Source organism: Coloeus monedula, assembly GCF_965178545.1.
Source record: "Coloeus monedula genome assembly, chromosome: 17".
NCBI lineage: Eukaryota > Metazoa > Chordata > Aves > Passeriformes > Corvidae > Coloeus > Coloeus monedula.
Window position 1 is genome coordinate 86,493 of NC_138797.1, and position 15,755 is coordinate 102,247.

The 15,755-nt window shown below is 46.7% G+C and overlaps 1 protein-coding gene across 9 annotated transcripts in view; it reads right to left on the minus strand.

The window, feature by feature from the left end:
• Positions 1 to 2,895: 2,895 nt before the first annotated feature.
• Positions 2,896 to 15,755, minus strand: part of RBM12 (RNA binding motif protein 12) — a 51,939-nt gene continuing 39,079 nt past the window's right edge. For 8 of the 9 annotated variants that reach the window (XM_082292865.1, XM_082292872.1, XM_082292864.1 and 5 more), the window contains 5 exons: positions 15,465 to 15,598; positions 14,682 to 14,866; positions 6,701 to 6,834; positions 4,754 to 4,990; positions 2,896 to 4,030 (listed from right to left, as the gene is read on the minus strand). In XM_082292865.1, the coding sequence (XP_082148991.1) occupies positions 3,914 to 4,030; positions 4,754 to 4,990; positions 6,701 to 6,834; positions 14,682 to 14,866; positions 15,465 to 15,598 (807 nt within the window). In that variant the 3' untranslated portion in view covers positions 2,896 to 3,913. The remainder of the gene's footprint in view (positions 4,031 to 4,753; positions 4,991 to 6,700; positions 6,835 to 14,681; positions 14,867 to 15,464; positions 15,599 to 15,755) is intronic. The other variant, XM_082292873.1, reaches the window with a different exon arrangement.

A 15,755-nucleotide genomic window follows, 5' to 3' on the forward strand; every position in this document is an offset into this window, starting at 1 on the left:
TGGGTGTTTGCTTTATTCGGCGCGCCGGGTGTGTGGGGATCGCTCCTCCAAACACACACACCTGGTGCTCTCTACAACACAGTATGAAGGGTTAAATGATGAATATTCATCACATTCCTTGGGACAGGCGTGGTTATACAAATTGTTTCTCAGAAGTCATTAATATCATTAGCATACGGGCCACGCATGCGCTGTGTGTCCTGGTGGTCACGCTGAGGAAGGCTCCTCTTCTTCCTCGGGGGTCTTTCTGATGAAGGCCAGTAGTCATCCTCACAGTGCACTTCTCACCTTTCTCCCTGGGCATACGTAGTCCTTTGAGGAATGATTCAGCAGTCTCTGAGATAATCCTTGTCCCCTCTATCTTGACAAGATTAGGGCGAATTCGGCTTCTTAGGTTTTTGTAATTAACATCTGCTGTCTGAACTAACATTTGCTGTCTCCCAATTGTTAACTGTGTTTACATGAATTAGCTGTTGACTGCCCCTTCCTCAGTAGAATGGAGCGAGCAGTGCAACTTAAGCCGTTTAATGAGACATCCAGACCACCAAAGTATGCTGCAGCTGAGTGGAGCCAGTACTTGCTCAAAGCTGGTCAAAAGACAGCACCTCCTCATGGAGTTTGTGTGGCTTCCTCAAACACCTGGAGCAGTCTCATCACTGCACCCACCTGAAGACAGTGCCTCATTTTCAGCAAAACAGTCCCCTGTGTGTTTAGACATTAACCCTACCAGTTATCCAGGCAAAAAAAGCATTCTCTCTCCCTACCTGTTGGGTAGTGTAGCATAGCCTGGCATGAAATGTTACCAATATTTATTGCCACATGTCCAGGAAGCAAGAGGAACCCTCCCCACTGAGCTCCCACATGCAACAGCTTTTGATTTTTTCAAAGCCCTGAGGCTGAAATACCTTTGGTGATCACAAGTACAAAGGTGCTTGTTTAATCTTGGCAAGGGTAAAAAGACTTCTGGGGTGTTGCCTGTGCTCACCGTGAAGATAAATCAAGCCAGTGATTGAGAGATACAGAGAGCATGCACAACACATTGTCCTGAGGAAAATAACCTGACCTCTCCTCTAACTCAGCCATGCGATCAGTCTGCATTCCAGCTCCACCCAGGGCAGCACATGGCAGAAAACAGACCTGCCAGCCTTCCATCAAAGTGCCCAGCAGCTGTCTGCACTTCCTCTAAAACCTGGTGTCCTGGGGAGAGTAAAAGACAGAAAACAAAATTCTGCCATACCAGGTCAGTAGCTTCCAAACTTAGCTTCCCCTTGGCTTTCACCTGGGCCCACACCCATGCAGCTCTTGTTCCTAGGTGACAACTACAGGACTTGTGTCCCTTTCCTTGCTCACATTTTAGCCACTTACCTGTGGGTAAAGAGCATCTCCTTCAAATTCAGGTCTGCTACCACAGGGGGAAGAACTTCCTCAGACCTGTCTCTACCACTTCTTGGCCTCTTCCTCCCCAAAACAGGAAAGGTCTCTTCTACCATCAGTGAATCCTGCACCTGGACATACCTCAGCTAGCTGCAGAACAGTGACTGCACTCCTTACAGGACAGACACAGAGTATTCACTCCATTTTGCATGGCAGCTGGCAGAGGTTTAAAAAGGAGAGGCAAAATGGGCTTCAAAATACACAAAAACCAGCCTTAGGTTTCTTGTATGCGTAACACAAAGAAGAGCTCTGTCTACAGGCTGTAAGCAGCTAAAATCACAAGAGAAGGACGTTCTCAACCACAAGAGTGTGGTGGCCGGTGAACACACATTACAAGGGACAGAGTTTTCAGTAAGACAAGTCCCTACTACCACAAGAACCACTTCATGTTAGGGTGACCAAAAAGGCTTCTCCCGGGATGCATTGTTCTGTTATGTTAATCTACCCCAGTTTGGACTCCCCGGTTGGCTGTCAGCCTCTTCCCCTCATCACTCCCCCAGAGTTCTCCATTGGTCCCCGTTCCCTGGTCCTGCCTTTCCCCTGCCCCCGGACAAAATTGTGAGTTTCGGGATCATGCTGGTATTTGCCTCTGCAACCTTTGACAGTGTGGAAGCAATAAATGCTCCTGCCAGAACGCACTCAAATGCCTTTCTCGACTCTTTGCTACGGACTATAGTACTGAACCCACCCGTGCTTCTGTGGGAGCCGGGCAGGGACAGTATTACAAGAGCAGTTTCTCAGAGATGACCTGGCAGTTTTCCTCCCTCTTCCACACCTGTAACACATTTCAGTTTAGACTCGAGAGGTTGCTTGGTTTCTTTCAAGACTAAGTTTTGAAGTGCAATACTTAGAAAGTCCAAGAAATGCAAGAAAATGGGGTGCTGTCAGGAAAGACAGTCCAGCTTTCTCTAGAGGAAGCTGGCTGCTATTCATGTAACCTGAGAGAACATATCACGGTCAAAATAGGTTTGAATAAAAAATGAGAACAGCTTAATCTCGGCTCAGCAGTGGTCCTGACCCCACAGCCCTTCAAGCACAAGCTATGTAATGGTAGTTTGGTGGCAGTCCTCCCAGAGCAATTAGTCTAGTTGAGGATGTGAGTTCAACCCCAAGTTCTGTCTTCACTCAAGCTTGTAAACTTAACCAGTTTCAGGGCCTGATCACAGATGCAATCTGCCAATGCATTCTCACCATTTTCTGGCTTATATGGTAGAACAGACAAATTCTTTTGTAACTTCACAGTAAAGGAACATCTCATCTTGCTGCAGTAAAGGGCTGTGGGATTCAGCAGTCTTAGTGATTAAAAGGGAACAAAGTTAATGATGGACAAATGGCTCTGCTTTGTTTTGGATCACACTGAACCTAGGCTCCTTCAGGTACTGAAACGCCACCATCCACATTGCTGGAAAACAAAGGGAAAAGTCCAGGAAGGAAATGAGAGTCCAGACATGTTATCTAAGCCAAAGTAGAATCTTTATTTATGTAACTGAAAGTGTTGACACTTGTAGTGCAATGACAAGCCCAAGTTTCTTTATCTCTACTTGGAAATGAACCATCTCCCTCAAAACATTTGTGCTTTGCTGTCATGTGCCTGTTCTACAGTCCCCAGACCATGTAATGCACACTTCACACTACTGAGGATAAGGAAGCTCCTCCTTGGAGTTCCACAGATAAGTTACTTCTTCATTTTGTAACTTGTGTGATATAAAGAATTCACTCAAAGCATCTTCACTTCAGTGTTTCCAAATGCTGAATTTTTAAAGTCACATTAGTGTGACTCATTAATCTCACCACAATCTCATTAATTAATGATTAATCCTCATTTCTCCCCCATAAATAAGCGAAGTGCAGTGTTCTTAAACTATAACAGTCGCTCCAAACAGTTCATCACAGAAAAAAATTTTGCTAATAGAAAAAATGTGATTAAAAAGAACACAGACAGGTATGGTCACTGAAACATTAAAAAAAATATACTGGCACTTTATGAAGGCACAACAGGAACTACCTCAGGCATCCAACCAACAGTCTTTGGTCACATCCAGAACAGAAGGGTCCCCATTTCAAAGGCAGCTTGATAGAAGAAAGACACCTATCAAGGAGCACTACAGCAAACACAGGCGCAACACTTCTCCCACCAGGCTCAGCACTGGAGCACCTCAGTGCAGAGGCCCACCCTGATAGCGAGTAGCAGATGGGATGTGTGGTGTGATGTGTCACAACTTGTGCTGTTGCAAGGTAGAAAACCAACAAGGTCGATTTTTCTGTGACAAAAACTTCCAGCACTTGGGGGTTTTTCTGTATTTACATTTCTTCTGATAGAAATAGGAAAGATCAAAGACTCAGAGCACAAGCAAGTGAAAGAAGTGGTGTGACTGGTGCCATCTCAAGGCACTGAGCACCCACAGTGTACAAGGGAGAATGTGGCTGCAGGCAGCTCTCCTTCACCCCAGTGCTACAGGTGGCCAGGGCCATCCTGAATCTACATTGCCTTGATTTCTGGCAGTTTCAGGGGGGGCCACCCCTGCCATTTATAGTATGACACCAGCTGCTTGGGCACTTCAGCCAGAACCATCTGGGAAAGTGCTTCCTGGGGAGCCTGAAAAGAGAATGGGGAGAATAAATCAGAAATACCACAGAGAACAGATTTGTTAGCCTAGTGAAAAGCTCTTTTAGAGAATTTGTAACACCTGTCATGATCATTCTGTTTTAAGAATTCCTTGCTACGGCTTTAGGAGCACTTCCAGTCAGTCTCGGTGAGCACTGCTGATGAAAACCACTTCTTCTCACCTCAACTTCAGACTTACATAGTCTGAGTGCAAAACTGCCCCAGCCACTAGCAATGTCTCTTATTTTGGGTTTTCATTTGAATCACTCAACCCAATTGACCATGCAAAGTGCATGAATGCCAGTGCCAACAGTGGAATTCAGGGGGAGCTGGGGAGTGACTGGACTGCTTTCAACAGCAAGGAAGAATGATCTCAACTTCAATCACTCATGGGCCTCAACATCAGAGACTTGACAATATGATCTCAGTTCCTGCCTAAACGTTCGCATCCCAGGACAGAGAACATCCCCTTTAACCCTGCAATAGCCAAGAGATAGTATGTGAAATCAACTATACAATGAGGGCTCTCAAGAACTGCAAGACAGCAAGACACACAGCTTTGAACACAGAAGCCAACATCTCAACTCTCACTGGGAACAAGCGGCACAGGCATACCCTCTGAGCATGCAGCTTGCTGCCTTGTCAAGACCAAGGTCATCTTTAGGATGCATACATCCTGGCACTGGGACTCTTCTGAACTTAAAAACAACCTACATTTTTGAACTGTCGGAAAGGCACAAACTGGACAATGTCCCGTGCAGCTGGCTCTCCTGTCACAGATTTCAGAACACCGTTGTCTCCATCAAGGAACTCCATTGCTTTAAAATCGGCTTCACCAACACCAACAATGATGATGGACATGGGCAGCTTAGAGGCATTAACGATTGCTTGCCTAGTTTGGTCTAGATCAGTGATCTCTCCATCTGTGATGATCAGCAAGATAAAGTATTGCTGAAAAACATAAGAAAGCATCTAGTTAGGTATTTCAACACCAGAGCTCACATAACTGAAGGCAGATAGAGCACTCCTTTATGCTAAGAAAGAAATCAGATGTTGCTGTGGATGAGACAAAACCAGAACACTAAAGAAACTTATGTTCATGAGCATTTTTTCCTATGCCTAATGATTTTCATTGTGCACTTCCAATTTTCTCTGTACTAGAAAAAAGATAAAGGATTAAATTCAATTTATAAAGAACAGTTACATCAATTGGCAAAAAGTACTAGAGATGAAAAGTACTACTAAGTCAACACAGCTGCATACAAAATTCACTGATGGGCACTGTTTTGCTGACTGACATTCAGAAAGGCTAGAGATATTTAATATCCCTGCAGTGTAACTCAAAAAGCCTTGGGTTTTTTTGTTATCAATAGTTTAAATTAGAAGCATTAGAAGTATTAGAAATCTCAAAACACAGCAGTGACAACATGAGACATTCTAGAGATAACACAAAGGGAAGGATACAGGAGCTTTTCCAGAAAGAAAGGAGTACCTCAAAGCAATGCCTTGGCATGGTAAAGTGTTTACAATTTATATCATTTTCCAGAAACTAAAGTTTAGTACCTGATTCTGAAATGAGCAGCTGCTGTTTTATAGCAACTACTTACAGACTTAAAATGAGGCAAACACAACAAAAATAAGAGAAAACTGAATTTCCAGTTCCAAAGCACAGTCAACACAAGAGTTACTATTGCTGTACCCAACTGCTGACAGATTCCTTATTTAAATAGTTAGCTTTAAATCTGAAAGAAAAAGTAGAGATATTTAACACACTATGAGAATTAGGAAGATTTCCTCAAAAGTGCTGGGAAGGTTAAAAAATACCCTCAGAAATGTAAGAAATGGATCTCCTTAGTCCAAGTGCCTCACAGCATGGGAAATATTTGATATACACACAAATATAAGATATACACACAAACTAAGTAGCACCAAAAATACTGACACAGCTAGGTGATAAAACAAGTAACACAGTATATGTTTCTGATTGGCCTGTCAAAATGAAATCAGCTAAAATCTATCAGGACATCCAAGTCCTTCATCCTTAAGCAAAATGAATGAAGTTTAAAGAAATGAAGTTGATTTTTAACAGCAACCACAGCCACAGCAGCACACAAATAAGCCCACGACCATAGAGGAGCACAGATGCTCTGCAATCAGCACACTCACTGAACAGTTCTCAGATGCCATGCCATTATGGTGGGACAGAAAGCCAAGCCTTCTGGTAGTTTCTTAGAGGCTTTTTCTCAACATTCTTGAGAGCAAAATTGTTTGGCACAACACTCTATTCTATGTGCATGCCCTAGAGGTGACAGAGCTTGGCAAGAGAGATTACAGTGAGGAAACTGTTGCCGCAGTCCAACTGGTCGACCAGCCAACACAGCACCCCTGTAAAATGCAATGTAAGGACGATGCCAAACTGGGAGAGAAATAAATGTCACTTGAGCAATGAAACTAATGTGAGTGTCTACCCAGTATAGGTTCCTATCAGTATGTACCAAGACAGCACCGACATGCTCTCTGTAGGCTGACAACAGACAACCAAACTTGGGATTCTAAGGAAGGAAGATGATGTCAATTTACTATTCCATTCTATTCAATCATAAACATGGAAAACAGAAACATCAACCCAAAGCAGATCCACAGTAAAGGCCTTGCACTCACTGCAGCAGTTCCTTGTTGCAGTGAGTGTGCTGCAAACCTTGCCACGTGGTTTATAATAGGAGAGAAGTTGGTTGGCCCGTAGAGTTGGATCTGAGGCAGAATCTGGCGGTAGGCATCCACTATTCCTTGGATCCCTGCAACACAAGGAAGGAAAGCTGCCACAAGAGCCCACAATTCCTCCAGTCATTATTTTCTAAGCATTACTAAACAGCATAGCCAAAGGACAACTCACACAGCTCCGACTCCTGAAGGGCAAATAAGCAGCAGCATTAACAGGAAATATGGGAAAACAGATGACGAAAACAGTGGACAGCTGCAGAGATCGGATTTGCACATTTCTTCCCCATTCTTCATTCTTCACATCAGTCTTTGTGCCTTTAACATCACAAAGCTCAGGATTCTAGCTTTTGAGTTGGCTGATGGAGAAGGCTTTAAACTAGGTTTGAATGAGGAAGGGGATAAGACCAGGCTTGGCAGACATGAGCCTAGGGCTGGCATGCCAGCATTGGGGGTGAAATCAAAAGCCCAGCTGAAGTTCATCTATACCCTGCTGACTTTGAAGTGTGTGAGTCTCACTGGAACACACTTGCACACTTATGGAGACAAGACAGGGAGTCCTATGGTAATAAAAGCCAAAAGGGAAACAGCATAAAATTATCTCAAAGGAATTATGAGTGTTCCTCTAGGAAGGCAACACAGCCAACAGCCCAGCTGAGGTGCTTCACACCAATGCACAGAGCACAGGCAACAAACAGGAGGACCTGAAAGCCACCATGATGCTAGAAAGCTACAACCTTGTGCCATTATTGAAACTTGGTGGGACACCCACGGGAATCCCATGACTTGGGTACAGCTATTGATGGCTACAGGCTGTGAGGAAGGAACAGGCAAGGAAGGAGGGGTGGAGGGGTTGCCCTCTATGCCAAGAATTGGATTGAGTGTGAATATCTGTCTCTGAAGAACAGCCATGTGGGTAAAAATCAGTGTCCAAGGCAATGAAAGGAACTTCATGGTTTTGGGGTCTAATACAGGCTGCCTGATCAAGGGGAGCCTGTTGATGAAGCCTTTCTGCTCCAGCTACAGGAGGCACTGTGCTCGCAGGCTCTTGTCCTGCTGGTGGACTTCAACTGTCCTGACATCTGCTGGGAAAGTAGCACAGTGAGCTGTAGGCAATCCTACAGGAGGAGGAGACTCCTGGAGTGCATGATGGATAACTTCTTGACCCAGGTAATCAACAGCCCTGCCAGAGAGGATGCATTACTGGATCTGCTGGTCACCAATGCAAGGCAGCTAATTGGGAACATCAAGATCAGAGGCAGCCTGGACTGCAGTGATCATGCATTGGTGGAATTGGCAGTCCTGAGGAATATAGGTCAGGTAAGAGTGAAGTTAGGCCGCTGAAGGTTAGGAAAGCAGAGTTCCAGCTCTTCAGGGAGATAGTCAGTGGGACCCCCTAGGAGACTGCCCGTGGGGACAAGGGAGAAGAACAGAGCGTGGCAGATTTTTAAGGAAGCCTTCCATAGAACACAAGAGCTAGCAATCCCAGGAGCAAGAAATCAGCCAAGGAAGGCAAGAGACCAGCATAGCTGAGTAGGGAACTGCTAGTCAAACTAAAGGGAAAGAAGCAAATGCATAGATGGTTGAAGCTAAGGCAGGTCACCCAGGAAGGGTATAGAGATCAAGTTCGGTTGTGTAGGGATGGCCAAGGTGGAGCTGGAACTGAACCTAGCAAGGTAGGCAAAGAGTAAATGGAAGGGATTTTACAGGCCCATTAACCAGAAAAGTCAAAGGTGTTAGCCCCCGATCAACAACGCTGGAAAACTGGTAACAGCGGATGAGGAGGCTGAGGTACCCAACAGCTTTTCTGCCTCAGTCTCCAATGGCAAACTCTCTCTCCACACCTTGAGTGGATGAACAGCAGAATGAGGACTGGGGGAGGAAAGTCCCTCTCACTATAAGTAAAGATCAGGTGTGTGATCACTTGAGGTACCTGAATGTACTTAAGTGTATGGGAGCCAATGAGACGCATCCCAGACCCCTGAGGAAATTGGCTGACGGAGTTGCCAAGCCACTCTCCATGATATTTGAAAACTCATAGCAGTCAGGTGAAGTCCCAGGTGACTCGGAAAGGGGAAACACTGTCCCTGTCTTTTAAAAGGGTAGAAAGGAGGACCCTGGGAACTACCGGCCTGTCAGCCTCACCCCTGTGCCTGGGAAGACCATGGAACAGACCCTCCTGGAAGCTCTGCTAAGGACATGGAGGTGATTCAGGACAGCCAGCATGGCTTCATCAAGGGCAAGTCCTCCCTGACCAAGCCAGTGGCCTTGTACGATGGCACAGCTCCGTACACAAGGGGGGGGACACAGATGTCCTTTATCTGGACTTCTGTAAAGCCTTTGAAACAGACCCCCACAACATCCTTCTCTCTAAATAAGAGCGAGATGGATTGGATGAGTGGACTGTTAGATGGTGTATTGGTTTGGCACAGGCTGGCATTAGGTAGCAGGGGGGCCACAAAGATGGCTCCTGTAAGGAAGCTGCTGGAAGCTTCCCACCATGTCCAGCAGAGCCAGTGGCTGAAGATGGACATGCTGCTGGCCAAGACTGGGCCAATTAGGGATGATGTAACACCTCTGTGATAACAGATTTCAGAAGAAATCCAAACCAAGTGGGGCATGCACAGTTTTAATTGCAGCTAGAGAAGAGGAGGAAGTGAGCACATGTGAGAGAAACAACAGGGAGACACCAAGGGCAGTGAAGAAGGAGGGGGAGGAGGTGCTCCAGGCACCGGGGCTGAGATTCCTCTGCAGGCCATGGTGAAGACCACGGTGAAGCAGCCGTGCCCCTGCAGCCCCTGGGGATCCACGGGGGGTGCAGAGATCCACCCGCAGCCCCTGGGGGAGGTGCCCGTGCCAGAACGGGTGGATGCCTGCAGGAGGCTGGGATCCAGTGGGAGTCCCGGTGGAGAGAGAGGGCCCTGCTTCCAGGCTGGAGCAGCCTGGCCTTGGAGGGCTGCAGCCCGTGGAAGAGAGACCCACAGTGCAGCAGTTTTGGGAGGACTGTGTGCCCATGGGAGGGACTGACAGTGCAGCAGTTTTGGGAGGACTGCTGCTCGTGAGAGTGGACCTACACCAGGGAAGGTCACGGAGAACTGTCACCCGTGGGAGGGAGCCCACGGCCGCACAGGGGAAGGACTCCTCTCCTGGACCAGCGGAAGGAAATCTCAGTGATGGACTGACCAAACCCCCATGCCCTGTCTCCCTGCACTGTTAGTGGGAAGGACGGAGGGGCTGGGGGGTGGAAGGTGTTCTGAGGGCTTATTTTACTTCTCATTATCCTCCTCTGACTCTGTTAGTAATAAATTCACTTCGCAACTTAAGTTGAACCTGTTTCACCCTTGAAGTGTTTTATTCTCCCGGTCCTTATCTTGCTCATGAAGCCTTGGGTAATTTTTTTTTTTCCTTTTCCCTCCTCTGCCCAGCTGCGGCAGAGAAGGGTGAGTGAGCAGCTCTTGTGGGTGCCTGGTGTTGGGCCAGTGCCAAACCACGATAGATGGATAAGAAAGCGGTTGGACAGTCACATCCAGAGGGTAGTGCTCAATGGCTCAGAGTCCCAATGGACAGCAGTGACAAGTGGGGTCCCTCTGGGGTCCATATTGGGACCAGTGTTATTTAATATCTTCATTAATACATGACGAGAACAAGTGTACCCTCAGCAGGTTTGCAGATGACACACCTGAAGGACAGGGCCATCCACAGGAACCTGGACTTGAGCTTGAGAAGTGGCCCACGGCAACCTCAGGAGGTTTAACAAGGCCAGATGCTGGTGTGGCACCTGGGTTGGGTATCAGTCCCAGTATCGATCCCCACTGGGGCAGGAACAGATCGAGAGCAGCCCTGCTGAGAAGGATTTTGGGGGTGCTGGTGGATGAGAGGCTGCACACACCCGGCCGTGTGCGCTGGCACCCAGAAACCAACCATGTCCTGGCTGCATCAAAAGAAGTGCGGGCAGCAGGTCAAGGGAGGGGATTCTGCCCCTCTACTCCCCTCAGGTGAGGCCCCACCTGCAGTGCTGCATCCAGCTCTGGAGTCCTCAGCACCAGACAGACATGGACCTTGTCATAGGTTAGCAAGCATAGTCCCGGAAGGGACGTCCTTGCTAAGGGGTGCTTACAGTTTCCTCTGGGAACTGATAGAACCTATCAGCTGGCCAGTTTGAATATGGACAATTCTCTAAGCCACCTAAAGTTGTGACCACCTCTGTGATCCACATTTAAGAATAGGCAAACTCCCCCTCCAAGCTCTCTCTCGTTTCCGGTGCTGGGACAGGTGGCTGCAGGCCCTGTGTGGGGGCCAGCAGGCCCGGCCATCCTGGAGCCATGGACCTGTTCCAGCCATGGAACCCCCCCACTGCCTTGCCATGGGCAGCCGGAGCGGCTCGGCTCTCCCCCCTCTCCACTGCGATAAGAAAAATTCAACATTCCAGCTGCAAGGCTGCAAGGCCGAGGTGAGATTAACCCTTTTACTGCTGTGAAGAGCTGAAAACCTGAGGGAAGAGAGAGAGGAGATGCTTAAAGCTGAAATTCTGTTGTGAAGCTATGATATATCAGAGTATCCTGTTGTAATTTCATGAAGATATGGGGGGTGGAGTGTTCAACTCGTTAGCAAAAGCACCTGTGCTGAGATAGGCAGATGCTGACACAGCTGTAATTTCATGAGAAGTTTGGACAGGGAGAGATGAACCAGATGAGGACTTTTGCTCTAAACGGGAAAGGAGAAAACCTCAGTCCCTAGAGATGAACCAGATGAGGACTTTTGCTCCAAACGGGAAAGGAGAAAACCTCAGTACCTAGAGATGCTCCCAGAGATAGTCTTAATGATGAAGATGATGAAGACCCTTTGCTCCCAGGGAAGGAGAAGGGCCTCTGTTTTTGTTTCTGAACGGCTCAACCTTAAATTGTACCCCAAAAACTTCAAGAGTGGACCCTCGAAAGCAGTTGCGGGAAAAGCTGCAAGTCGGGGGAAAGGACTCACACGCAGGCAGAGAGACTCCTCTTCCTAAATGGACTGAACGATATTTGGAAGTGGGCGGCTGGCTCGTTGTGATACTGTTTTCATTCATAGCATGAGCAAGAAGAGACTTCTCTTTCTAAATGGACTGAACAAGGTTATTATGGAAGTGGTAAACAGACTGAACATCTTAAGGGTTCTGAAGGGAGGAAGGTGGGGGGAGGAGGAGAGTTCTGAAGGTGGTATAATTTTTTTTTCTTCCCTCTTTTAGGTCTGTTAATAAACTTTATATTCTTTCAAGTTTGGTGCCTGCTTTGCATTTCTCCTAATTCTTATCTCACAGCAGATAAACAGTAATGAGTATTTTGGACCAAACCACTACACTAAATTGGTGTTTCTGCCCGGTTGCAAACCGAACCCGTGACAGACCTGTTGGAGCCAGTCCAGAGGAGGCCACCAAGTGGATCAGGGGGATGGAGCACCTCTCTTATGAGGAAAGGCTGAGAGAATCGGGTTTGTTCAGCCTGGAAAAGAGGAGGCTTAGGGGTGACATAACTGCAGCCTTCCAGTTCCTAAAGGGGGCTTACAAGAAAAATGGAGAGGGACTTTTTACAAGAGCATGTAGTGACAGGACAAAGAGGAATCGATTCAAACTGAGAGTAGGTTTCAATTAGATATTAGGAGGAAATTCTTTGCTCTGAGGGTGGTGAGGCACTGGAATGGGTTTGCCCAGAGTAGTTGTGGCTGCCCCTTCCTTGGAAGCGTTCAAAGCCAGACTGGATGGAACTCTGAGCAATCTGGCCTAGTGAAAGGTCTCCCTGCCCATGACAGGGGGTTGAAACTAGATGATCTTTAATGTCCTTTCCAATCCAAACCATTCTGTGATTCTATAAAGTTGCAGGAAAAATAATCTAGCAAAGATATGATGAAGACTGTTTACTTTGTCCTTTCTACCTTGTCAGTTTATCTTGTTTAATTGGTTATGTTCTAATTAGACAAGGTCAGAAGCTCTCGGGAACACTGACTTTTCATTTTCTTTGTGCAGAATTTAGAAAATCTCTGATTGAAGATTCAGCCATTTCTGTAACAGAAATAGCAATATCTAAGGGTTTTTTTCATGCAAAAAGCTTTTCTCAGGTTAACTAAACAAAAAAAATTTTTGAACTCCTGTACATATTCTTCTGTGGATCCATCTAAATTGGCCTATTCCTAGCTTGTATCGATGTAGCTTCATTTGCCACTGCTGTTTACATTGTCCACCACCAAGTTTTAGCATGGTACCACTCAAAACTGCTGTACAAAGACCCTAAAAGACCACAGACCCAGATCCCAGTGAGGCAGACAATGCTGAACTGAGAAGAAATGCTTGGATTTTAGCACTGAATCTCTAATTCCACTTTTTGTTGGCCTAAGACCAAAGAGAAAAACTAAGTGACAAATGCTCATTCAAGAACAATTCTGTGTGACAGCATGATGAGAGAGATCTTAGTCCTTAAAGGTCATAATCTAGCATTGGGAGCAGCCCTTAAATACAGCAGTGTGGTGGGGTGATCCTGGCTGGATATGAGGTGCCCACCAAAGCCATTTATCACCCCACTCTTCAGATGGACAGGGGAGAGAAAATACAACAAGGCTCATGGGTCAAGGTAAAAACAGGGAGATTGCTCAGCATCCACTGTCATTGGCAAAACATTTTTGCCAAATTGACATGGGGAAATCAGTTGAATTTGTTGCCAATCAAATCAGAATAGGATGAAGAAAAGTAAAAACTAAGTCTTAAAAACATTTTCCCCTCACCTCCCCTCTTCTCAGGCTCAACTTCACTCCCAAATTCTCTCTCTCCTCTCCCCTCAGTGGCACAGCAAATGGGGGCTGTGGTCAGTTCATGTCATCTCTGCTGCTCCTTCCTCACTCAGAGGAAAGTCTCTCCTCACTCGTCCCCTGCCCCAGCATGGAGTCAATCCCACAGGAGACAATCCTCAATAAACTTCTCCCATGGGAGTGCCTCCCACAAGCTGCAGATCTTCATGAATTGCCCATGTAGGTCCCTCCCACAAAATGCACTCTCTCAGGAACAGACTGCTCCAGGGTGGGGCAACCATGGGCTGCTGGTGGGTATTTGCTCCCCCATGGACCTCCATGGGCTGCAGGGGCACAGCTGTCTCATCCTGGCCTTCACCACAGGCTGCAGAAGAATCTCTGCTTGAGTGCCTGAAACATTTCCTCCTCCTTCTTCTTTACCAACCTTGGGGTTTCCAGTATTGCTTCTCTCACATATTCTCACTCCTTCCCTCTGATTGCTGGCACACAGGGGCTTTTTCCCCCTTCTTAAATCTATTATCCCACCATCGCTGATGGACTTGGCCTTTGCCAGTGATAAGTCTGCCTTGGAGCCAGCTGGCATTGGCTCCATTTGACATGGGGGAAGCCTCTAGCAGCTTGTCAGAGAAGCCACCCCTGTAGTCCCCACTACCAAACCTTGCCATGCAAAGCCAATATAACCTGAAAGCACCTCCACTGAAGAAGATGGCTATGAAAAAAAGCAAGCTTTTAAGACAAATTTTAAGAGAACAGTCAAACATATCCACACATATCCCATTGCTGGTGAAGTAACCTTGGACTCTTAACAGCCTCAGCAGATGGTGGCACTGGAATCTTATTAAGCACAGGCACAGGGCTGAGCTGAATCCACTGCCACCTGTAATCCAGCCGAAGTAACCAAGTTGAAGCAACAAAAATTTTAGCACAGACTGACAATCAATTAAATCTAGACCCCTTCACTGGAGCTTATGGCGCTTGCACAGAAATCTGCATCAACACACATCTGCTTTTGTCAGCATCAAGGTGAGAGTAAATCTATGTTTGCCCCATGTCTTGGTGCTGCATTTGATTTTCACCAGTTATGAAATAAACACAGCACTTCAAACATCTCCCCCTCCCAGTGACATTATTAATAAGGAGGTGTCCTCACCTTGGCAATAAGGGTTGCTGGGGTTGAAGTTCAAAGCAAACTCATGAGATACCTTGGGAAATGGGACATTACAAACAGTTAGGGAATGCAGACACAATAGAGCAAGGGCCCAGCATTGTGAAGGTCCTACCTGCCAGCTAGGAGGAACCTGAGCACCAAACCCAAATGCAGGAAACAGCTTGTCCCTGGAAAGAAAGGGCAACAACAAAAAATAAGAGCAATTCTATAATAACTCACTCTTCTGTTTTATTCACCAAAAGTAATTGGAGACCAAGGCAGAATTCCTGCCATAAGGAATTGGTACATCATTTAGCTGCCCATGGCCTGGCACCAGGTATCCAATGTTTTCGGGCTTGGGCTTGAGAGCTAGATAATTTCTTTCAGTGCAGCACCCCACAGGACTCTCAGGAGATTTCAAAGTAGCAGGAGAAAAGCCAGACCAACCCCAGCCTGGCTACAGGACAAAGCAGACAAACATGTTCCCATTCCCACTGAATCAAATAGGACATTCATGTTTGCAATGTGTCATCTGTAACAAGGGATCAGTGCTCAGCTGAAGCACCAAGGGAGTCAGAAGGGACAAGCCAAGCAAATATGCCAAATTATGAAGAGCTGCCATTGCCCTCCCTAGCACTGACAGAAGCAAGAGGAAACAGTAGCACCTCCTAAAGGGATCTCCCAAGGAAAGGCGGCAGCCCCTCAATCATTAAAACAGTGCAGGGCTAGAACAAGTTGGGACACATTTGTGACATGGTGACTGGATCAATCAAGATCATTACATACGTGTCATAATCCTGGACTACACTTCCCACACTCCAGATGGCACTCAGGTACTCATTTATCCCATCTGGGCTGATGTAGTGAAGAGAATCTGGTGATTTGGGATCGCCATTGGAGGCAGTGAAGTCTACACCCACCTGATCAGGCAACATGATGGCAGCAAGTCACTGATATGTCAGCACAAACAAATGAGAAGAACTAACTATATCCAGAAACAGGGGGTTAGCTCAGGCCCATACAGTTCCTTTCCTCCCAGGCACACAGCAGCCCTACACAGCGACAGGCACACATGCC